At 49.1% G+C, this 21452-nt stretch overlaps 2 protein-coding genes across 3 annotated transcripts in view; both read right to left on the reverse strand.

The window, feature by feature from the left end:
- BFSP2 (beaded filament structural protein 2) overlaps positions 1–7549 on the reverse strand; it is a gene marked incomplete at both ends in the record, with an annotated part of 48855 nt that extends 41306 nt beyond the window's left edge. Inside the window, one exon of the mRNA XM_080934671.1 lies at positions 7058–7549. Within this exon, the coding sequence (XP_080790797.1) occupies positions 7058–7549 (492 nt within the window). The remainder of the gene's footprint in view (positions 1–7057) is intronic.
- Positions 7550–11940: 4391 nt separating this feature from the next.
- TMEM108 (transmembrane protein 108) overlaps positions 11941–21452 on the reverse strand; it is a gene marked incomplete at both ends in the record, with an annotated part of 109368 nt that continues 99856 nt past the window's right edge. For both annotated transcript variants that reach the window (XM_080934287.1, XM_080934288.1), the window contains 2 exons: positions 11941–12063; positions 15684–15838. In XM_080934287.1, coding sequence (XP_080790413.1) covers positions 11941–12063; positions 15684–15838 — 278 coding nt within the window. The remainder of the gene's footprint in view (positions 12064–15683; positions 15839–21452) is intronic.

Here is a 21452-nt window from a genome sequence, read left to right on the forward strand (position 1 = left end):
AACCTCAAAACAACAACAACCTCCCAAACAACCAATAGCTTAGTTATGGTTCACATCCTAATCCCAAGATTTAAAAAACAAACAAACAAACAAACAAATCCTGGTCTTTGCAGATGTAATAACATTCTCTGCTACCTTTGCTGGCTTTCTACAAGCCCATGTCTCATTCTTAGACTGAGACTCTTCAAGGATGTCACCCAGTCTCCAACATTTGGTATGACCTCTTACTACTTTCAAAGAGTCCTTAGTTTTCCAGATTGGCATGGAGCTCAGTGTTTGAGGGGAAGCAGTCACCCTCAGAGGCCAGTGACTCCACCCAGCAATCTCTGGAACCCCCACAGCAGGTTCATCTTAGCCTCTCCCTCCCTCCCACACAGGCAGCTGCTCAGCCTCCCTGTGAGCTTGGGGCAGTTGGAACCACACACCCCAGGGAGCCTCTGAACTCCCATCAAAGGAAGGTGCCCTGCCTGGAGGGCTGACTGCTTGGCACATTATTATTATTATTATTATTATTATTATTATTATTATTTCTGAGCCTGAACATCATTGCAAAAGGAAAAAAAGAACCCCAAGGGAGGCCTTGCCATTTCTGGCAAGCAAAGCTATTAAACTTTCAAGTTACTCCTGAGCTGGCTGAGGCACTAGGAGGTGCTCTAGCCTCCAGTGTCCTAGTTACAGACCTTAGTTCTAGTCATGGCTCAGCTTGCAGGAAAGATCAATCTAGCCTTTGTGGCATGACTTTCTAGATTCAAAGAGGAAAGGAAGGGGAGGAAAATAGACCCATCCCGGAGGTTAACCACCTCACACAGGAGGACCTTTGTGGGTACCACTCCATTTTAATAGGTGGAGGGTTCTCATAGTAGATGATGAGGTTCTAGTTAGGGCCCTCTGGGTTTGTAGATGAAGGTACCTGGAGCTGTTCATAATGTCTTGTGGTGGCAGGGGGTGGGGGTGGGGCGGAACAATGCTGAACTGATCCTGGCTGGAATACAAACTCAACAAGGAATATCCTCTCTAGAACTCAGCTTCTTTGTAAATTAGGGATGTCATGGCAGTACAGCTTTCAGGATGCTGACATGGGCGTTTGCCGAGTTTGAGACCCCCTATTTCAAGAAATCAAATATCATGATAAACTAATAAATAAATAAATAAATAAAGTTGGAGGTTATGACCTAAATTATGTCCCCTTGGTTCATATGTTGAGTTTCTAATTGCTTAGTACCTCAGGATGTGACCATTATTTTGGAGTTAGGATCTTTAAAGAGGAGGCTATGTTAAAACGAGGCCATGAAGGTGGTTCTAATCCGATAGTACTGGAGCCCTTGCAAGAGAAAACCATGGACGTGCATGCACAGATGACTGACTAACGTCTTTATCTCAGACTGGAGCCTCCAGCAGCCCGAGAGAATACATTGCACCAGGCGGAGACCTTCATTCCGGCAGACAGCACGCGGTGATTCCATCTCCCCAGGAGACTCCATCCACGGCTAAGGATACAAGGTGATAGGAATTCGGGGTCCCGTGAGCCAGGGTCCCACTCAAGGGTGTCATTCTCACAAGTCTTATCAAGATACTTGGTTTTGCTAAAAAGCACTGTGGGGGACCCCTGGGTCCCCAGAACACATATGTCCTCTCCACATTCATCACTAGTCACATAGGAAACTGTACTTGAGAATTCTGGGTCTGTCCCTGGAGATGGTTTCTGGCATGTGTGTGTGTGTGTGTGTGTGTGTGTGTGTGTGGGTTCTGTACTGGAGGCCCAAAGCTGGCTGTTTCTTTAACAACCATGGCTGTGAGAAACACCAGAGACATTTACTCCCCAGGCAGGTCTCCTTAGGGTCCTCTGGAAACCCTCACAGCGAATTCCTGAGACACCCCAGGTCCTTTCTTATCTTGTCTGATTCACTGCTTATAGGAGTGGGCACACCTGAACCACAGGGGCTGTTACACAGCACTAACCCCAGGGCCAAACCATCACCATCTTGGGGAGTTCAGCTGTGCTGCCTGCAAAAATATCATTCCAGCCGGGCTTGATGACTGTTAACTATGGAGGGGTAGGGAGGGTCACACGCTCCTCCCCTGGGCATCCAGCTGTTCCCCATCACCCACTGACTACAGCACTGACTTCACTGCATGTGGTCTTGGGGAGGAACTGGAATACATAAGGAAGACTAGAGGAAGGGCCTCCATCTTGGTGGTCTAGGAAAGTCAGCTTCCGTGCTGGGTTAACACTTCTACATTATGGTAAGTAACCCCTCCTCTGGGCTCTGTGAGGAAGCCGGGATAAAGTCAACAGGTCCCCACAGTTAACGTTTGTGGAGCCATTTTGACCGTAGGAGCAGGGTTAGGCGTTGCCTTATGTCTTCTCCTGGGGAAGATGTTTTAGCAAGAGAGTTTCTTCTCATTATCCAGATAAATAGCCAAGGTGCTGCTCAGAGACATGTCTGATGCTTCCGTTTCCATGGCAAACAAACAATAATAAAATGTCACTTGTTGGTTAGTATTGCTCAGAGCTGCCCCTGACGGTGGCGGGGTGGGAAACTTCCCCGAGGAGGAGAGTGGAAGCTAATGAAGAGGAAATGTAAGGTAGGGCATGAGACCTAGAAAGGCTCTGGCTTGCTGGGACTGAAAGTGGGGAGGAGGGAGAACGGAAGAAGGACTCAGCCGGGGGCTGAGCCAGGCAGGTCTAGGCAGTTAGTGTCCAGACAGAGTCTGTTCCGGAGCCTGCCTAACTCCATGCCTCTCACTGCAGTACAGTGCCTCCTCAAGACACAATGGCCGCTGAAATAGATACTTAAATTAATAAAATTAGAAATTGTTTTCCAGTAGCTGGTCAATGTGTGTGTGTGTGTGGGGGGGGTGACTCCTCTCTGGCTTTTTATTACCTCCCGCAGAGAGCTGAAGTAACTTCTCATTTCTGCTGAATAATGCATCTGTGATCGCCGGGCTCGCTCGTTTAAAGCAGATAGATGAGTCTTTCTGTGGAGCTCCCCTGGCAGACAGGAGGTTTTATCAGTGGCTCTGCTTCATTCCCCCGGGCGACGCTGGGGACCCTTGTGCCACCTTCCTGCCTGCCTCAGCCACTTGTCTCCACAGTCCCCCAGAAAGACCTACCTCATTTCTCCTCCACACTGTGCCTGCTGCCTGGATTAAGTTTTAATTTACTTCCGGAGAGTGCAGCCATTACCGGGCCCCTCCTCCTGCTCTTAAATATGGATGTCAGGCTTTTGCCCAGAGAGGAGATCTTTGAGATGTGTCTTCTATTATAGGACAGACCCACGGATACTTCTTTATTCTGTGAGGCTGAGTGGGCTCCTCGGCTCTGACTTGGATCTAGAGTCATAATAAGCTGTTGTATTTTATAAGATGAAAAGATGAAACTTTTTTTTTTTTTTTTTTTTTTTTTTGGAGACAGGGTTTCTCCGTGTGGTCCTGGCTGTCCTGGACTTGCTCTGTAGACCAGACTGGCCTCAGATTCGGAGATCTGCCTGCCTCTGCCTCCCCAGTGTTGGGACTAAAAGTGTGTGCCACCACTACCTGGTGATGAAACATTCTTTTTTTCTTTTTCTGGTGTTGAGAATTAAACCCTGGGTCTTGCACATATTAGACAAGTGCTCTACACTGAGCCATCATTCTAGAATTTGGATATTCCTTAAGTTTCCTTAGAGGCATTTTATTTTATGGCATAATAAATAAAAATTTCATTCAATTGTTGCTTATATATGAATATCATTTTTGGTGAAATTCTATAACCTGTGACTTAATTAAATCTTATTGTTTGTTGTATAATTTTTACATTCAACTCTCTGCATTTTCTAGAAAGAACCAACATTTTTTTCTTTCTAATTCTTACATGTGTCTTTTCTATTCTGATTGCATAGGGCACCCTTTCTGACCAGGATTACATTGTAACAGGCGCAGTCCTACTCTTTCCCCTAGTTCTAATCTCTGCAGTGGGCCTCTAGAGCATCCTACATCAAAGACACCTCCAAGCATCGCCATTATTATGGGAAACTAAGATATGCAGACGTCATTGTAGAAGCCAGTTCAAGGTTGCGCAGGAGGCAAATGGTGGGGTCTGAGCTTGACCTTGGGGCTGCTTGATTTCAAAGTCTTTGTACCATGTCTGCTTTTTGTGACATGAACCAACTTGTTCAAATGAGCCTTATATTGCAAGGTGTCAGAAGAGATTCAAGAGTGACTGAGAAGGGTGTATGAGCAGGGCTTGGGTGGACAGTTGGTCTTTTCTGGGCTTTCTTTCAGTCACTCTTCTCAGGTACACTCTATATAGCAAAGCAAGAACCTTGGAAACCAGAAGTTTCCCTTATTAGAAAATAATTTATGACTACTTCTAAGTAGCAGCCTGTGCCTCCTTCCCTCCCCTGACCCACTGAGATACTACTCCAATTTTATTCATCCTGTCCCTAAGAATTTTTCCCAATACATGCTTCTCTGGGTCCCAGCGCTTCTAAGGACACTGTAGTGTCCTATAAAGTTTAGCTGACAGAGTCACTGCCTCACAGCCTGCCCTGCCAAACTAGATTTTAGAAAATGGAAGGATCCATCTAGGTGTGGTATTATAAGTCTACAGTCTTAGCACTTGGGAGGCTGAGACAGGAGAATTGTTGCAAGTTTGAGGCTGGCCTGGGTTACAAAAAGTAACTGCCACTCTAACCAGGACCCTGTATCAACAAATTACACACACACACACACACACACACACACACACACACACGCACGCCAATCTTCCCTGGGTTGTCTCTCCCTCACCCTAGCTCAGCTCTCTCCTTGTGCGCTGACACTAACAACACAGGATGCTCCTCTGCTGTTTTATCTGCAGCTGTGTACCAGGAGGTCTCTCCGTGTAAGCGTGTGTTTGAGCCAGTTATTGGCATCACCCACTTGATATGAAAAGTCAGAAACAGCCACTTCCTGCTGGACCAGGAATCAGTAGGGTCCTCTTTGATCTCAGAGGCCACCACCTGGGAATTTCTCTACTTCTTTTCACTGCTTAAGGAGAAAGGGCCTAGGTAGTTTTAAGGCTGAGAAATTGGAGTGAAGCTTTTGACCCAGCCCCTTGTGGCTTTAAGTAGCCACAGGTAGCTGTGAATATCTCATAGGGGATAGATAATTACAGGACAATTTCTCTTATCTAGGCAGGCAGTTTATATCATTATCAATTGGCTCTAGGTTTATTGTGTGAATGTTTTGTGGAGTGAGAATTTACTGATCTAAATCTGATTGATGAATTACAAGCCTTTAGAGTTTCGATTTTACCGGGTTACAGGGGTTTGTGAAAGCTAACCTCAAGATGTGAAGTCGTTGCGTGGGGCTGGCGTGGCAGTGACCCGCCATGGGAACTAGACGGACGGCTAGCCATGGAGGAGAAGAGACTGCCGGGGACAGAGAGTAGCAGGAAGTAGCGTGGCGTGGTGCCGTGGTGTCATTTTACTTTTATTAATATTTACTACTACAGGAGGGAGGAGAAAGGGAAGGAGGTACAAGTGTCTGTTCATATCTATAATTTACTGGTAAATGCTTTAGAGGAGAATGGTTGGCACTGAAGCTGAAGTTGTGACGTCTGTTCTTCACGGCTGTTCTGTTGAGGTATTTTATAGCTGTGTAGTCTGTAGGTTACAGAGTTGCTGGGTTATGTAGACATTACCAAATCCAGATTAGACGTGAGAAACTGAGGCTCATGCATTGCAGAAGCTTCTGTGACCAGTCTCAATATCTGCACACTAGGCGTTTTTGTAGCCACTTGAACTGTCTGCTCACTAGGCTTTGTAGCTGAACTTTTTCACCTCGACACTGAGATGCCTAGTGCCTCCTGGTACATGGGCTAGGGAGAGGAGGCTCTTCTGTAGAGCTACCTGCAAATTGGGCAGGGAGCTATCGGGGTACAGTGCTCATGAGTCTCACCCGTGCACTTCTCAGGGGTACAGTCTCCTTTGATTCAGTTAAACTCACTTTGGTAAGTCACCCCGATAAACTCATTGGTACCAAGCTAGACTTGGGTAAAATATTTGACTGTGCCCTGTCCGGGGTGAGATGCATTTGCTCCTGTCTGCCCAGGAGAAGCCATGTAACTGACGGCCAAGACTGTAAGACATCCCTATCATCATCCAGGACGTTCTATTTGAATCAGAACTGTCGTGCTGGTGTGTCTATATTGATTTCATGCTGGAATAATTTTTGCCTTATTGAGTTAAACAAGATATTAACACCAGCTTCATTTGTTCACACATACGCACACACACACACACACACATGCTTGGGCACACACATCTATCTCATAGGTAGTAGGAAATTGAAAATTACCAGTATGGTCCATATTCCCATTGATCCCATATACCCATTTTATGTGGGTATAGGAGCACCCCTCCATTTACTTAGTCATCATTTAAAAACGGCACATCCACTCAGTGGTATTGGGTTCTATGATGACTTGAAAACCCTCTACAGTAACAGTGACAGAGGCAATCCCAGATAATAGGACAGGCGCAGCTTTGAGGAAGGAACATCCAGGGTAGGGTGATCTTTTGCATCTCTCTGTGATAGTGGTTCTCAACCTTCCTAACATGGCGACCTTCTAATACAGGAATTCCTCATGTTGTGGTGAAACCCCCCGCCATAAAATTATTCTGTTGCTACTTCATAATAGTAATCTTGCTACTGTTATGAATCATAACATAAACATTTGATATGCAGGGTATCTGCATGTGACCCACAAAAGGGCCGTGACACACAGGTTTTGAATTACTGCTCTATGAGCTTTTGACCTGGGGCCTTGTGCACAACTTGGGTTTCTCATCTGAAAAGTATACACAGTGAGAGATTGTTTGCAGAATATTGTTGGAATTTTTCTGGGGGGTTGTATTATACCTAGGGGACCTGGTTCCTGGTCAGCCTCAGTGAATGGCAGCCAGTATCAACATTAGACCACCAGCAGTTTTGGTATGCAAGTGGTCAGCTTCCCTGGCCTCTGATTAGGCTCCATCTTCACCATCCCCTTTCAGACCTCTAGAGAGCCTCCAGATACAGCTGGAGGACCTACCTGCTGGTAGCTGCTGGCCCAGGAGGCACGAAGGGCATCCCAGCCTCCGGAGCGCTTGGCCTTGCTCTCCAGGTGAGCCCGCAGTTGGGTTTCCAGCTCCTGGCTGACTTGCTCCAGAGTATGCACCTTGGTCATATACTCCACTAGGCAGCCCCCCAGGTCCTCAACAGTAGTGTGATCCCTTTCTGGGCCTGGAGCAGGCGCAGTGGCAAGGCCTGAACTCCGTAGGCCCTGTAGGAAGACACTGCTGATGCCGAGGGCCCGGCGGGTCACTCGGGCACCAAGGCCACCTATGCCACCACTGGGTGCTACTCCTACGTAGACCCCAGGGGCACAGGCGAGGCTACCCACAGCACTAGTCCTGGATGCTGGGGGGCTATCCAGGGAGGAAGGAGATCGTGTTCCCCTGAGGGATGACATCCTGGGCCTTTGCAGGGGCATGCTGGCGTTGGCTCCCGAGGGCAAGTCCGCTACTACCCTCCTCTCGCTCATTGTCTCTGCCTCTGTGGTGCCTGGCAGGTTTACAGGGTCCAGTGGCTTTTGGTTCCCAGACCCAGCATCCCCATGGCCTGGTCACGGGCCTCTCTGGAAGCTCCTGTGTCCCTGTGTTCTTTGTCTACTGCCTTCCATGGGTTTCTGGCATTCATTGAGCTGGAAGAGAACCGCCCCACCAGCCGGTGAGAGGTGCACAGGCATTCTCTGTGGCTGGGTCATGTGCCCAGCCATCCAGACTTTTCTGGGGTGGGGGATGGGGCAGTGCAGCCTGTGAGAACGGGTCATCTAGATTTGCCTATTTCATTTTAGATGGGGTCTTTAATGTAGGTGGGCCTCAAAATCCTTATGTAGCCAGGAAGAGTTTAATCTTATCTTCCTGCCTCCAATTCCTGCAATAGAATCCAGGGCTTCATGCTCAATAGGTAAATACTATGTTTGAGTATGTTACTACCACAGAGAGGGTCAGGCAGGCCACAAGCTGTCCCGATTTCACTGGTGAGGGAACAGGCTATAGAACCTTAGAAGACAAGTGTTCTGAACTCCAGATCTCACAGGGAGTCCCAGCTTGTAAGCGTAAGGGCCTCAGGGCAGTTTACAGGGCCATCCGAGCCAGCCATAGAGGAAGGCAGCCTGAGGTCCAAGGAAAACAAAGCAAGCCTACTCAATACTCTCTTCCTTCAGGTCTGACAGCCGTTCGTTCTGGGCCCCTTTCAGCTCCGTCCTTCCCTCCCCTCATGCCTGCCCTATGACACTCTGCCTGTCAGCTGCCGGCTGTTGCCCATGTTTCTTCTCCTCTAGACCTTGTGGTACATACTGCTTGGTTACTAACCCTGACACAGCAGACCCTCTGGAGTCAGTTTGGGCAGCTGTTAGGCTGGGGCCTTGGTTTCACCTCTGTCTCACCTTTTAATAAGACCAAGAGGGGAAAACAACAAAGGGATTTCTGGAAAGCACCCATCCAAGTTAGGTTTTCTTGGCACCCAAGGTACTGAGAATTTTTATGTACAGTAGTAATTTAACTGCATGCGTGGATGTGCGAGGGGTTCAGACCCCCTGGAACAGGAGTTGTGAGTAGGCACTCCAAGTTTTAATCCTTGCCTTTGGCATCCTTCCAAGTCACAGTGTCAATGGCTTTATCCTAATCACTTCTTGGGGGCTAGAATGGTCCCTCCAGCCCGAGCGTGACATGGCCCTAAAAATCCATGTGCTGGGTGAGATTTCAGTGCATTGAAAGCATGCACCCTAGGTCCAGAGATGGACCTTGGACTCCTTGGTCCTGTAATGTGAGGGTTGACTCCAGGCAAGAGAAGGGGACAGGAATCAATTTCTGGTAGGTACCAAGTATACCCTATTCTGAGCACAATTTCATTCTCTGATTGTTTTTTTTTTTTTCAATTCAACTTTAGAATGCAGGAAAATTTACCATTGACATGTACTGCTGTTTGGGGTGCATAATGTACAATTTCAGAAGTATTATCTCATAGATACTCTTATTTCAATTTGTGATCAAAAACCCCAGGATCCCATTGCCAGAATGTATAGAGCTGAGAAAGCCTCTTTAATCCAGAATGTATAGGGATGTCTTGTACCAGGGGCGTACCAGGGTCACACAGGCTGCTCACCTTCTAGAACTCTCTGTGTTTTTATTTTCTACTCTTTATGAAAATTGCAACCTCTCTCCTCCTTCTGTTCTGTTGAGACAATGTAACAGGGACCTTGTAACTTTTATCTTGGGCAGAGGCTACAGATCAGCTTTTGCAGCATTCCTCAGGGGCCATTTACCTTGTAGTTTGAGATGGGTCTTTTTTTGATCTTGGACTCAGTTAGGATAGACTTGCAGGCCAGTGAACCCCAGGGATCTCTCTGGTTCTGACTACCCAGTGTCTACCCAGTGCTAGAAGCATGCTGCCACACCCAGATTTTGTACTTGGGTTCTGGGAATCAATCTTGGATCCTCATGATTATAAGGTACTGTACTGAGGTACCTCCCTACCTCTCAGGAGAAACAAGATTAGATATCAGTGTTGTTTATCCGATTAACAAATTAAGGAGCCAATTGAATCAAGTAAAGGCCAGTAGCTTATAGGCCGTAGCTTACATAGATGTGGTGTTTTTCCTATGGATACCACCTCTGCAGCTCCCATGATGCACTGGGACTGGGTTATGGTAACTGCCACCTAATCCAGGTGGTATTGCTGGGCTCCAAGGAGATACATTTTAGTCAGTTCCAGAATGTATTGTCCAAGGGCAAATGCAGGGTTCAAGGTATTGACTATAAAGGTGCCATGCATGTTTAGGCACTGTTACTGCCCAGGGAACGGTAATGAGCAGTGGTTTTAGATACTCTCAGACCCAAAGACATTTACTTTAAATCTGTCCAGTCCTTTGGAGATGGGAACAGGCAAAGGGAGAGACCTGGATAGACACCAGTGCTTTGAAGATGTGAAGAGAGCAGGCTCTCCCTTGGGAAGCCCACCTCCGTATTCTAAAAGATCAGTTTTACCAAACATCTCACAACCTTGTTTTCCCATCACACTGTAACGTTCAATACAACATTCAATTAGTTAAGAACACAGGGAAACAAGACAGTTACAGATACCACTGAGGGAGACGGAAAGGTTATTTTTTTTTAAATGAAAAGAATGCAAAATGTATTAGCAACTTGATCCTCTGGGTAATAAAATAAGTTTATTTATATATACATGGTAGCTGAATTCTGTGGATACAGAAAAATAAGTCATACATCCACAAATGTATATATAACATATGTATCTCTGATGACATATATTATATATAAATTTTACTTTACAAACATGTTTTTTTTCTCAATACATACTCACACACATTTATATATTCAATGCAGTAGCTAACAGAAATATTATGATAAGGTTAAGGTCAGACAGCAACATGTTAGCGAAATCTCAGCACAACATTTAACCTGCTTCTTTGTGGGTTGAAGTCTTTGAAGAGAGACAATCAGACTCGTGTTAAGTAGGTCCATGTAACATTGAGAACACACACTAGTTTTGAAGGCCGTCTTTCTTTTGGAAAAGGGAAATGGAAGAGATTGATAAGATCATGATAAGACCACAGCAACAACACAGACATCAAGTCAACAGTCAAATTCAAGCTCCAATCTGATAATAAGAACATCTATATTCAAAATATACTATCAAACTATTTTTCTTTTAGAGGGGGGAGGGGTTGAAGTTAAATCTCTAGCTGTTGTGGGTTAGGAAAGTAATAGAGAAAATGGATTGGCTTCAGAAGTCTCGAGTTTCTGAGAGTCTGCTTCTTGTTGGCCAAACGGTACAGTGTGGGCTGGGAAGGCAGCTAGACCTGGACCCAGGGGAACAAGAGAGGGGAGGCTGGGGACAGCGGGTGGCAAGTTTGTGGGCCGGTCTGCCCTGCTTCTGCCTGTACACAGAATGGCACTTTCAAGTGATTGATTTGGCAATCTTTTTCTTTAAAGATCTAATGGGGGAAAGGTTAAAAAAAAATAGTTCTACACCACGAGGCTTTCTAGATACACCTGTTTCTCAGAGGGCACAATATCATTGCCTTTGGAGGAAGCAGTACAGAATCCCAACAAACACTTGACCCTTGAGCAGGGCAGGGAAAGCGTTGCCCAGCCCCCAGGCTGAGATCTGCATCTGTCCTCCAGGAAGAGAGGTGTGAGATCCAAGCAGGTGGGGTGTTGGAAGGGATGCCAAGGGGGGGGGGGGTTCTAGGGATTTTTTTTTTTTTTCTGCCAGACAAAGGCAGTCCTGTTTCTTCTAGCATGGTGGGAGCATCCTGTGGGGTCATAAAAGGGATCTTGAGCCTCTTGATGCCTGGATGGCCTTCACCAATCCTGTCAAACTCGACATTCAGTGGCCGTATAGTGAGGCTGCAGGCTGAGCAGTTCCCTTCTGCTTTGTATACTTGCCCGTGTCTTCTGCCGAGGTGCCCCAGTTCCCACCACCAGGATACATACAGACAGACGGGGAGTGTGGGCACTGAGTCAAGGGAACCAGAGCACTAAGACCACACAAATGACTCACTTGGTCGTACTTACATTCCGCTTCCACGGGAGACTGGTCTCTTTCCTCAGCTGCCCAGGGCTCCTAGAACCTCTACGTGCCCCGAGCAGTTAAGAGAAGCAATCAGTGCAACCGCTTTGCTTAGAAATACCTTTATTTTATAAAGCCATGGGTCATTCGGTAAAATTTTTCTTTTTTAAACCACACTTGTAAAAAAAGATGTTGACAATTCTTAAGAAAAAAAGCTGAAAATGTCTCTTATTAAGTCGGGGTTACACAAAGGTTATATTTATAATATATATATATATTTGTATATTTATAATTTAGAGACAAAAATAGGGAGTGGCAAAGCGGAGGCTGCTGCATCTAGATCTCAGAGACTTGATCGTTTCCCACGAACAGTGTTTCCTGGCAGAAGGGGTTCACGAGCACCATCCCAGTGTCTCGATAGTCTCCGTTGGCTGGGGAGCGGGGCTCTGAGAGCTGGTCCTGGGGAGAGAGGAGGAAGCTGGTGTGAGCTGGGGATGGAGTGAGGGGTGGCTGGGTGTGGTGGCACACACAACCCCAGCAGTCAGGATGAAAAGTTCAAGGCTAGCCTGGGCTATATAGCAAGAGATTGCCTCAACAAATTAAGCAACCAAGCACACAAGTACATACATCCCCCACACATACACATACCACATACACCACAGGAATATTTCATCTCCCCATACCTTCCCCCACACTACAAATCCTACCCCCATCTCCCACAGACACACACACACCCCTACCCCAATTGCCTTAGTGTACAACAGTTGATGTCCTTGGACCCCAGACTCAGCTTCCTGCCTCTTCCTCAGACACCAGGCAAGTCTGAAGCGTTTCCTTTCCAAATATACCCATAACCATCCCTCAGAGTCTGACAGGCTTACAAGTCTTCAGAGCCAGTCCATCCTCATCTTAAGGGCCCCAACCCCCAGAGTCTGGTGAGAATCATTCCCCCATTTCTTGTAGCAACACAAGCCCCATGTGGACCACAGTAAGATATGTGTTAAGTGTGACAACACCCCAAAACCTCAGTCTGTCTGCTGAGCCCTGGGGTGGAAAAGGCTTTAGACAGGCACCCCAGGCTGCTCAGAGGGGGATCAGAGTTTGACGGGGTTTCCATCTCCGTTCCAAGGGACTGTAAGCACGTGTGGGCTACTAATGGCCCTTCTCAGATCCAGGTATTGAGAAGACAGAACAGCCAGAAACCTGACAAACAACCAATGTCTTAAAACTTGTAGGTTGTTCTGAAGCCAGTGAATTTGACACTGTGACTCAGTTGTGTGTGCAGGCCTGGGCCACACTTCCTCAGGAGCAGCTTCTTTGTTTTAAGAAGCCACAATTCAGTCTCTTGAGTTTTAAGATCTCATTTAATTATTATATGTAATATGTAGTTATCTTCAGACACATCAGAAGAGGGCATCAGATCCCATGACAGATGGTTGTGAGCCATGTGATTGCTGGGATTTGAACTCAGGACCTCTGGAAGAGTGGTCAGTGCTCCCAACTGCTGAGCCATCTCTTCAGCCCCTGAAGTTTATTTTTAAACAAAACTGACAAAGGACAGTTCCTGAGGAGGGATGGCTGACTGTTTCATGGGCAGTCAGGGAAGAAGAGGAAACTACCTTGTCATAAAATGTCTTTTCAGGAGACAGGCATTTCCCCCAAGGGTTGTCTTTGGCCAAATCTCATCAGGAGAGTAAATGTTAAGTCTGACCCTTCTAACTATGGAGAAGAGGCAGATGCTTTCCCCTGAGCTGTGAGAGTTTGGAGCCTGAAATCTGGCTTGTGTAGGCTTTCTACTTTTAATGGGGTAAGCAAGTATGAACCAGTGGCGAACCTGGGGTGTGTATAAAGCACTGGATGAAAAAAGGTTTTTAGGAAACAATGAAAACAATGGAGGGGGGAGAGGAAAGGAGAAAGGGAGGAAGGGAAGGGAGGGAAAAAAACAGAAAAGTGTCCAGGCAACCCCTGGGCACATGATCTGCCAGTCCAGTGTGTAGTCATCATGGACAGTAAGGGAGTCAGGCACAGAGACACCTTCTTAGGCAATGTATGTGGAAGCTTCTGGATGGGTAGGTGCGTGTCTGAGGGAGAATGTGATCATTCTGCGGGTGGTCTATAAGACATACGTGTCCCCAGCAGTTCACATCCTGGCTCTGAGCTGGATGTGAACTGCGTACATCACACAGCACAAAGTTTGGAGCGTGGTGACCGATTACAGTCCTTTTACAAGTACAGCAGAGCCAAGGGAGTAGGACTGGCAGTGGACACAGACTGAAGCCAAAGCTGGCTGACTTTCTGCCGTGGCTTTTGCGGTGCCTTCTATACTTGAGACTGTGGCTGGGTAGCCCTTCTCACCGGAGCCCCCTGGCCTGGTGCAGATCAGGAGCACCCCTCCCCCCATGATTTCACACGGAGCACACCATGTGCTCTGCAAGTGGGACTTTTCTATAGCACGTCTACAGCTCTGCTCTTCGTACCCCCAATTATAGAGAAAATGTAAGACATTTATGTTCACCACCCAGATTCAGGCCTTTCTTGGGTTTTTTCATGTGTGCTGGCTTCCCCATCAATGACACCTTTTATGAAAGGTTTTATGTGTTGCTACCTGCCCTTGGCTATTCCCTTTTGCTGAACTGGGGGGGGGGGGGTGAGACACGGTTCATTCATTGACTGCATGTATGCTGCCAAGCACCGTGGGCCACACCAGACACAGCTGTAGATACAGGGAATTGAGAAGTGAATTCACTAAGGCCCTTGCCCTCAGCAAGGAGAGGAAAATAAATATGTCCAGAGAGCAGCAGGCTGCAGTGCCTCTGGTGAGCAGGGTTGTAAGGAATGGAGGATGAGGGTATGGCTCTAATAGGGCAGTCCAGGAAGGGCTCCTTACAGAGACCTGTCCGAAGTGATGGTCCAGGCATTAGGGAGAGAGGTCCAGTTAAGCTTAAGAGCAAAGCTCTTGTGGGTGATGGGTTTTCTGTGCAGATCAAAGAGCCTAGAGTGGCTGGGGGAGAGTGAGGGTCTTTAGGGGACTGTGAGACCAGTTCATGATGGGACCAGATAGAGGAACTGGGTGTGTGTGTGTGTGTGTGTGTGTGTGTGTGTGTGTGTGTGTGTGTTGCATGCAGTCGAGCTGTGTTGAGAATTCAGCCTCAGGTGTTGTTCCTTAGGCATCGGCTTGAACCAAGGACAGCAAGCAGGTGGTCCAAGTAGGGAGCGTTCGAGCTAACGTCGGGCTGGTATTCACACCATAAATACCAGGATAGGAAAGTGGAGGGTGCTGAGATGCTACTGCAGGAGAGCCACACCTAACCAAAGTGGGTGAGTAGTGTGAGCTGGGAGAGAGAGAAGACTGTGAGAGGAAGACCTGTGAGGGGCATCATGGAGGAAGGAAATATCGGGCATGGATGTGAGGCCAGAAAGTTGGTTAGTGTGGGGGTGTGGTGTGGGGGTTGGAAGGGGCAGGTCTCCTTCACAGGTCACCTAAACACTTTATGGGAGTAGATCCAGCTGGGTTTGGACAAGGGAACAATGTAGCTACATCCACAGGATCATGTCAAAGCTCATCCTAGATGCCCTGAAAATGGAGGCACAGGGAAGGCATCAGCTGCCCCTCACCTCTCTCCCGGGCCATCTCCTTCCTTTGGACCATCCCTAGTGAAGTCCATCCCTGTCTCCCCCGGGTCCATAGCACTCCACCCATCACTACTCTTAATGTGGTTTGCTTTTGAATGGCGGCAGGCTTCGACTCCCAGCCACGGCTCAGAACTGGAAGTCCCCTGAGAGCAAGTTTTCATCTTCAGTCTCCAGAGACTGCTTGCCACCAAACAAGTCCTGGACAAACATTTACCGATTCCCAGATTGGAGAAGTTCTGAGAACAGTTTTTCCAAACTCCAGGGTGCAGAAAGCACCCGGGGATGGGCTGGGCTGGGCTCTTTTCAGAACCAGACCCCAAGCTCAGTAGGAATGGATTGGGTTGGGGGGGTAGCTCTTGGTTCAGAGTGCTCTAGGGGAGTAGCCCTGGGGTGGTGCTACTGGAGGTGCTGTGGAGAGTGGCTGTGGAGAGGTGGGGGCCGGTTACCTCTGAGGTCTCTAGGGACTGGATCTCCCTTGGGAGCTCCACCGCGTGTCTGTTGAAGTAATCCATGGTGATGGTATTGTTCCAGTAGCTCAGGTTGTTCTCGGGGTTGGCCGTCTTCTTCCTCCTCCTCATACAGCACACTGTCAACAGGACGGCTGAGGAGAGAGTCCCAGTCAGAGAGAAGGGGGGGGGGGGACAAGTACCTTAGTCTCAGTGCTCAGTGGGTGGGGTGCAGAGGACATACTGCCCCCAGTCTACTTGTTCATCTGAAAAACTAGCCTCATGTATCCTGGGCTGGCTTCAAGCCCACTGTGTAACGAGGACAGCCTTGAACTTCTGATCCTGTTGGCTCCAGCTTCTGAGTCCTGGGATCACAGGTCTGTGCTACCCCTCCCGGTTTACATGCCAGGGCTTTGTACATGTAAGATAAGCTCTCTGCTGACTGAGCTCCCTGCCTTCACTCACTCCAGTTTGTCAGCTACTACCTTTATTTTGAGTACCTACTCTGTACCAGAAAAACTTAATACTTATCAGTTTTCCTAAGGGTCTATCCTACTGTGTGCTCAAAGAAGAGGTCAGGTGATATACAGGTGATAAAAGGAATCGGGAGGTGTCGACAGGAATGGCTATCTAGTGAGAGATGCTGAGGGGACAGGGGCCACTTTAGTCAGGGTGCTGTCTCATGGCAAGGGAACATCCAGGGGGAGGGGACAGCCCCATGCAGAACGGGCACTTGTTCCAGGATTGGAGAACAGCACCGTGCAAAGGACCTGTGGACAGCCCAGGTGTGTGAGAGAAAAGAAAGTGCAGTATGGCAGGGGGTGTGTGTGGGGAGGAGGGTGTGTGTGTGTGTGTGTGTGTGTGTGTGTGTGTGTGTGTGTGGAGAGGAGGGTGTGTGTGTGTGTATGTGTGTGTGTGTGTGTGTGTGTGTGTAGAGGAGGGAGTGTGTGTGGGGGGGTAGGAGGGGAAGAGTGTGTAGGGTAGGAGGTGGGTGTGGGGAGGAGGGTGTGTGTGTGTGTGGGGGGGGGTAGGAGGGAAGTGTGTGTGGGGTAGGAGGTGGGTGTGGGGAGGAAGGAGAGGAGTGTATGGGGAGGTAGAAAGGGAAGCCAGGCAGTGTTGATAGTAATATATACACCAGGGGCTTGAGGGAAGGGAGGCTGCCTGTAACTTGGCATTTGTGATTGCTGCCCTGTTGTGCCTCTAGGGCACCAAGAAAGGGCTTTGCACATCTGGTAGTGGGGGGGGGGAAGTGGGGTATTCCCCAGATCCTGGAAACAAAGAGTAGCATGTGCCTTCAGAGACTCAGACTGTGGGAAGATCTCCGAAGGGGGAAGTGACAGACACAGATGCATTAGACAAAAACCTGAGGCTCAGTCAAAAAGATGTGACTGGCCAGTCATACAGGACTTTGGATTTCAGGGACATTATCCATATTGACAGTGATGAATTTCCTTTTGACCTCATATAGTCCCTGTTAGAGTTTGCAAATTTCAGACAGAGAAGTAATTTTTATCTATAGGCTTTGGAGCAAACCCGGATGTGTGGACTTCTGCTGGGTGTTAAAGAGTTCCTGCCCTTTAACACCCAGGTTTCTGCCCAAGAGCAACACAGGGCTCACTCTGTTGGGGCAACTGCAGTCCAGCTCTTCTGAGCCTGCTCCCTCACACGGTGTGACACGTAACCCAGGCTGAAGAGTCCTGGAGGAATGAGCCTGGGTTCTGCTGACCAATCGGGTGCAAGTGGTGGCTTCAGTATGCTCCCAGGGAGCTGTGTGTGGGGGGGGTGTTGAAGAAGCAGGGAACCTTGCCCAGACTCTCAGGCAGTGCACATTGGGATGGGGGCAGCTTCTGACTGGGGGTGTGTGTGTCCAGTCTAGGCTCCAGCACCGGAAACCTTCCACAGGGAAGGAGGTGGGTGGGCTCTTTATGAATCTGACACCCGGAAGGTGCCAATCTTCTTAGTGCCTGAGAATGCACGCCCAGGCTGCTCTCTTCAGAGGCCAGCACCAGGGGGCAGCAGAGGGCCATTTCCCACAGAAGCAGTTTGAGGGCTTGACCAATACAGAGTGGGTATTGTCAGGGAACAGGTCAGCTGTAGGGACTGGCACATTTCTGAGCTGAGATCTCAGAGCCCAGGTTCCAGTTCCAGGGGCTCGCTGGAACATTCTATACCCCCATTGGCCTCTCGGGAAAACTCTCTAACTAAGGTCAAGAGGCTGCTTCTATTTGTAGTTTTGCCTCATCTGCTTTGGCCAGAAGGAAAGATGTTCAGTCTGGTAATCATGCCTCCTAAAAGTACCTTTTAAAAAGCCCTTGGCACATGGAGGGGTCTACTGGATTGGGCTAACGTGGATTTCAGAGGCTGGCTGGTGTCAGATTGTTCAAGTTTTGTGGCTCTGTCTTTCCCTTTGTCTCACAGCCCTTCCTTCACTGGTTGAAGAAGGGGAAGGGGCAGAAAGGCCGCGAAGCCCAGTGCGGACACGGCACAGTAAGGCCATCCTTTCATTCTGCTTAGAGACACCATGGCCGAAAGACACAGCTGGCTGTTACAGATCCCCCCTCTCCCTCCCTTCCTGGTAGCTTTCTTCCTCCCAGGCACTGGACTCTGCCTCTGGAACATCAACAGGAAAGGCCAGGGCAATTGCAGTCAGTAGAACCAAGTCTCTGAAGACTCAGAAACCCTTCAGAAGGAGAAAAGGGCAGGGAGGGGGTTCTTTAGCTCTGCTGAAGCGGGAGTTGTCAGGGACAAACAGTCACTTTTCACCTGCTGCCCTGTGACGGTATCTGACAATCATACACTTCACTGCCACAGACTGCAAACAGGGTGTCCGGGAGAAAGATGTCCTTAAGAGCCACATCCCTGAGGAAGGAGGAGGGCATCTCTGATTGGACCCACTGAGTAGTCACAGGCAAGCAAGCAAGACCAGAGAGACAGAGATGGTCTTAAAGACTGCCTACTCATGTGGGAAGGATAGGAAAGTTGGAATCAGAACCCCAGACATCAACACAATACTCACAAGGCCTGAGTAAGATGCTTAACCTCTTGGCCTCTGCGCAGGCCAGACAAAATCCTGCACGCAGCAGATTTCTGCCCAGCTCTCGGTGGCTCCCTGGCCTGTTATTCTTAGTTTGAAAAGTAGGAAGTGGAGACCTAAGAGATGAACTTCCTAAGGCCATGCTGTGAGGTATGCCTACAGCTATGTAAGAGTCCATAATCCCCCTGACTCGGAAGCCCGTGTCAGAGATCCTGACTGTGGGAGGCTCAGTGGCTTGGGTCCATTTCTCTTGGGAACTTCCTAGCGGTTCCCACGTGCCATCCATCCCCTGTAAGAGAGAGGCAGAAAGAGACCCTGGGCTCTGTGACTGTGAGGGTCTCAAGGCTAATGCTCTGGTTGTGTTTAGAACCGTAACTTCAGTCTCCTGACCTTTCATCCGAGAGAGAGAAGGACAGCCTGGACTCGAGGAGTCTGCTATACTCTCAGCGCCACATACATCACAGGCCTCTGCAAGCCCCACGGCCACTGTGCAGAAAGGCGTGAGTGCTCTTCCCTGCCCAGAAGAGGTCGCTGAAGGTCACTGAAGTTGATCAAGATTGCCCAGCTAATCACACCACCGTGGCCACAGGCTGCGGTAGTCCTTGAGTAGATGCTTACGGTCTCCCGTCACTCTAGCGCACTGTGGCCTCAGGAGCCCTCTGTAAGCTGCACAGTGAGTACAAGGCGTGAGCCTCTTATCCATTTAGCCCAAGAACCAACCGCTCCGTGTTTCCAAAGGCAACAGCCACCAAGACTCTACAGATGCCCTGCATCTCTGGAACAGCCCTGAGAGGTAAGGGAGCTCTCGTAGCTTTCCCAGCGCGTGGTGCTCACATGACAGGACTCTGGGTTCTGAGACATGACCAAAGCCTGCAGGTTCCCCCAGAAGATCCAACCTTTCCAAACACCTGCTGCCGTGTCAGCTGCTGGGCCTGTCGGGACACGCGCTATGAGTCCACATGGGATGAGGGACAGCCACCCCTCCTTACTTCTGTCTCTTGAGTTCCTTCCCCATGGCAGACCCTGATGGAAGACCCTAAACGCACTGTCACTGATTTTCATGGGTCTTAGAGGTGAGCATTACAAGAGCGGCGTGGCCCCGCCCCTTCAGTTACCACCATCCCTGATGCCTGCACCATGACAGCACATGCAGTCCCTTGGGATCTGTCTATAGCTCAAGGCTCCCACGGACCCAATAGAAACACTCAGACACTGTTCTGTTCTATCCACCACCTCCTACGGAGTCTCAAGGCCGGCGGGCTTTTGTAGGGTTTGCCTCACTTACTCCAGCTCTCCCTGGGTGTGTTAGAGTACAGCTGGAGGGTATGCCGATTCCAGCTTGGTTTCTGCCTCTTGGAGGCCCTGAACTGACACAGCAGATGTCTCTCTCATCCAGGGGAAGAGGAAGCGTGGGAACATTGGTGAAACCCACAGTCCAGGGCGGCGAGGGCTGGGTTTGTGGGCAGGCAGACGTGTCTGGTTCCGGAAGTCAGGTTCAGCGCTTCAGGGCTCTCCATAAAGGATTCAAGTGACAGAAGACAAGGATTGGGGTGGGTTTCAGCTACTGTGCGCTGGTTATAAAGCCACAAGTAAGGAGGTTAGTGTCTGGCTCCGCAGCCTAGCATGTGGGGGGTTAGGTGTTTGGAAGTCTGGCTTCTCTCTGAAGCCCCTAGAGAGAGCTGTATTTTAGCTTGAGTGACGATTCATAATCAGTCCTGCCTTCTCCTTACCTCTTCTCATTGGCCTATAATTCCAAAGAGACCACCCACCTAGCTACACTTCCTTTTGTGCCAATCTTTTCTGCTGCATAGTGAGAATCCATCTATCCCAGGTTTTCTTGTGTGGTAATGAAAAAGCCTTTCACGTCCTGCACACACACACACAATGCACTTACAGGCACATATCTATGTCCCCATTCATGGTTAACATTCATTAGACAATGAACAGAGCTAAAAATTACGGGCCCTACGACATGTCATCCCTCGGAATATTGGATTAATGGTCCGGAGTCTGGAAAAAGCCCTGCTCTGGGGCAAGCATCAAGGTCGGGGACTGGCTTTTCTCCGTTTGGTCAGGCTGAACTTGCTTCCTTCTCTAACCCCCCCATACGGCTCCATCTTCTCGAAGGGGTGGCTGGGAGAAAATACTCCACGGTGTGAGACAGGCCAGGGAGCTCAGCAGAGCCTCCAGACTGCTCTGTGAAAACCCAGAGCACCCACTGGACCAGTGGCAGACCGGAGGCTCGGTGGCAGGACCTGACTGCATCCTGATGGTGGCAGCAGAGGCCCGCCTAGCAGAGGCCACATGGCTCCTGGCCCTCGTTCCTAGTGGCCTGGAGCCAATCCCAGTTCCCATCTGAAGCAGAGTTGGCAGTGAGTATCTGGCAAGGCCCAGGAGACAGAGCACCCCTCAGCCCTGCACACGGATGCCCTTCCAGCTCGTGGGAGGGCTTGTGGTGTGGAAGGCAGGTGAGCTGCAGACCCTCCATTGTTGTGCAGGCTTTTGAAATTCTCTATACTCCTCCCTCCCTCATTAGAAGCAGGGGAAATCCCCATGAAGTGAGCAAGCCTGGGCTGGAGAAAGCATAGATAGGGGCCAGTCCCTGCTGCTCTGCGAAACCTGGCTTTTCTCCTAACCCCTTCGTCATGGGTGATAAATTCTACACTCGCACTTTGGTACCGAGGATGGAGTCTGCTGTAAGGTCTGTGGAGGTGCTTTGGGGTACACAGACAGCA

This window comes from Micromys minutus (assembly GCF_963924665.1).
Source record: "Micromys minutus genome assembly, chromosome: 21".
NCBI classification, from domain to species: domain Eukaryota; kingdom Metazoa; phylum Chordata; class Mammalia; order Rodentia; family Muridae; genus Micromys; species Micromys minutus.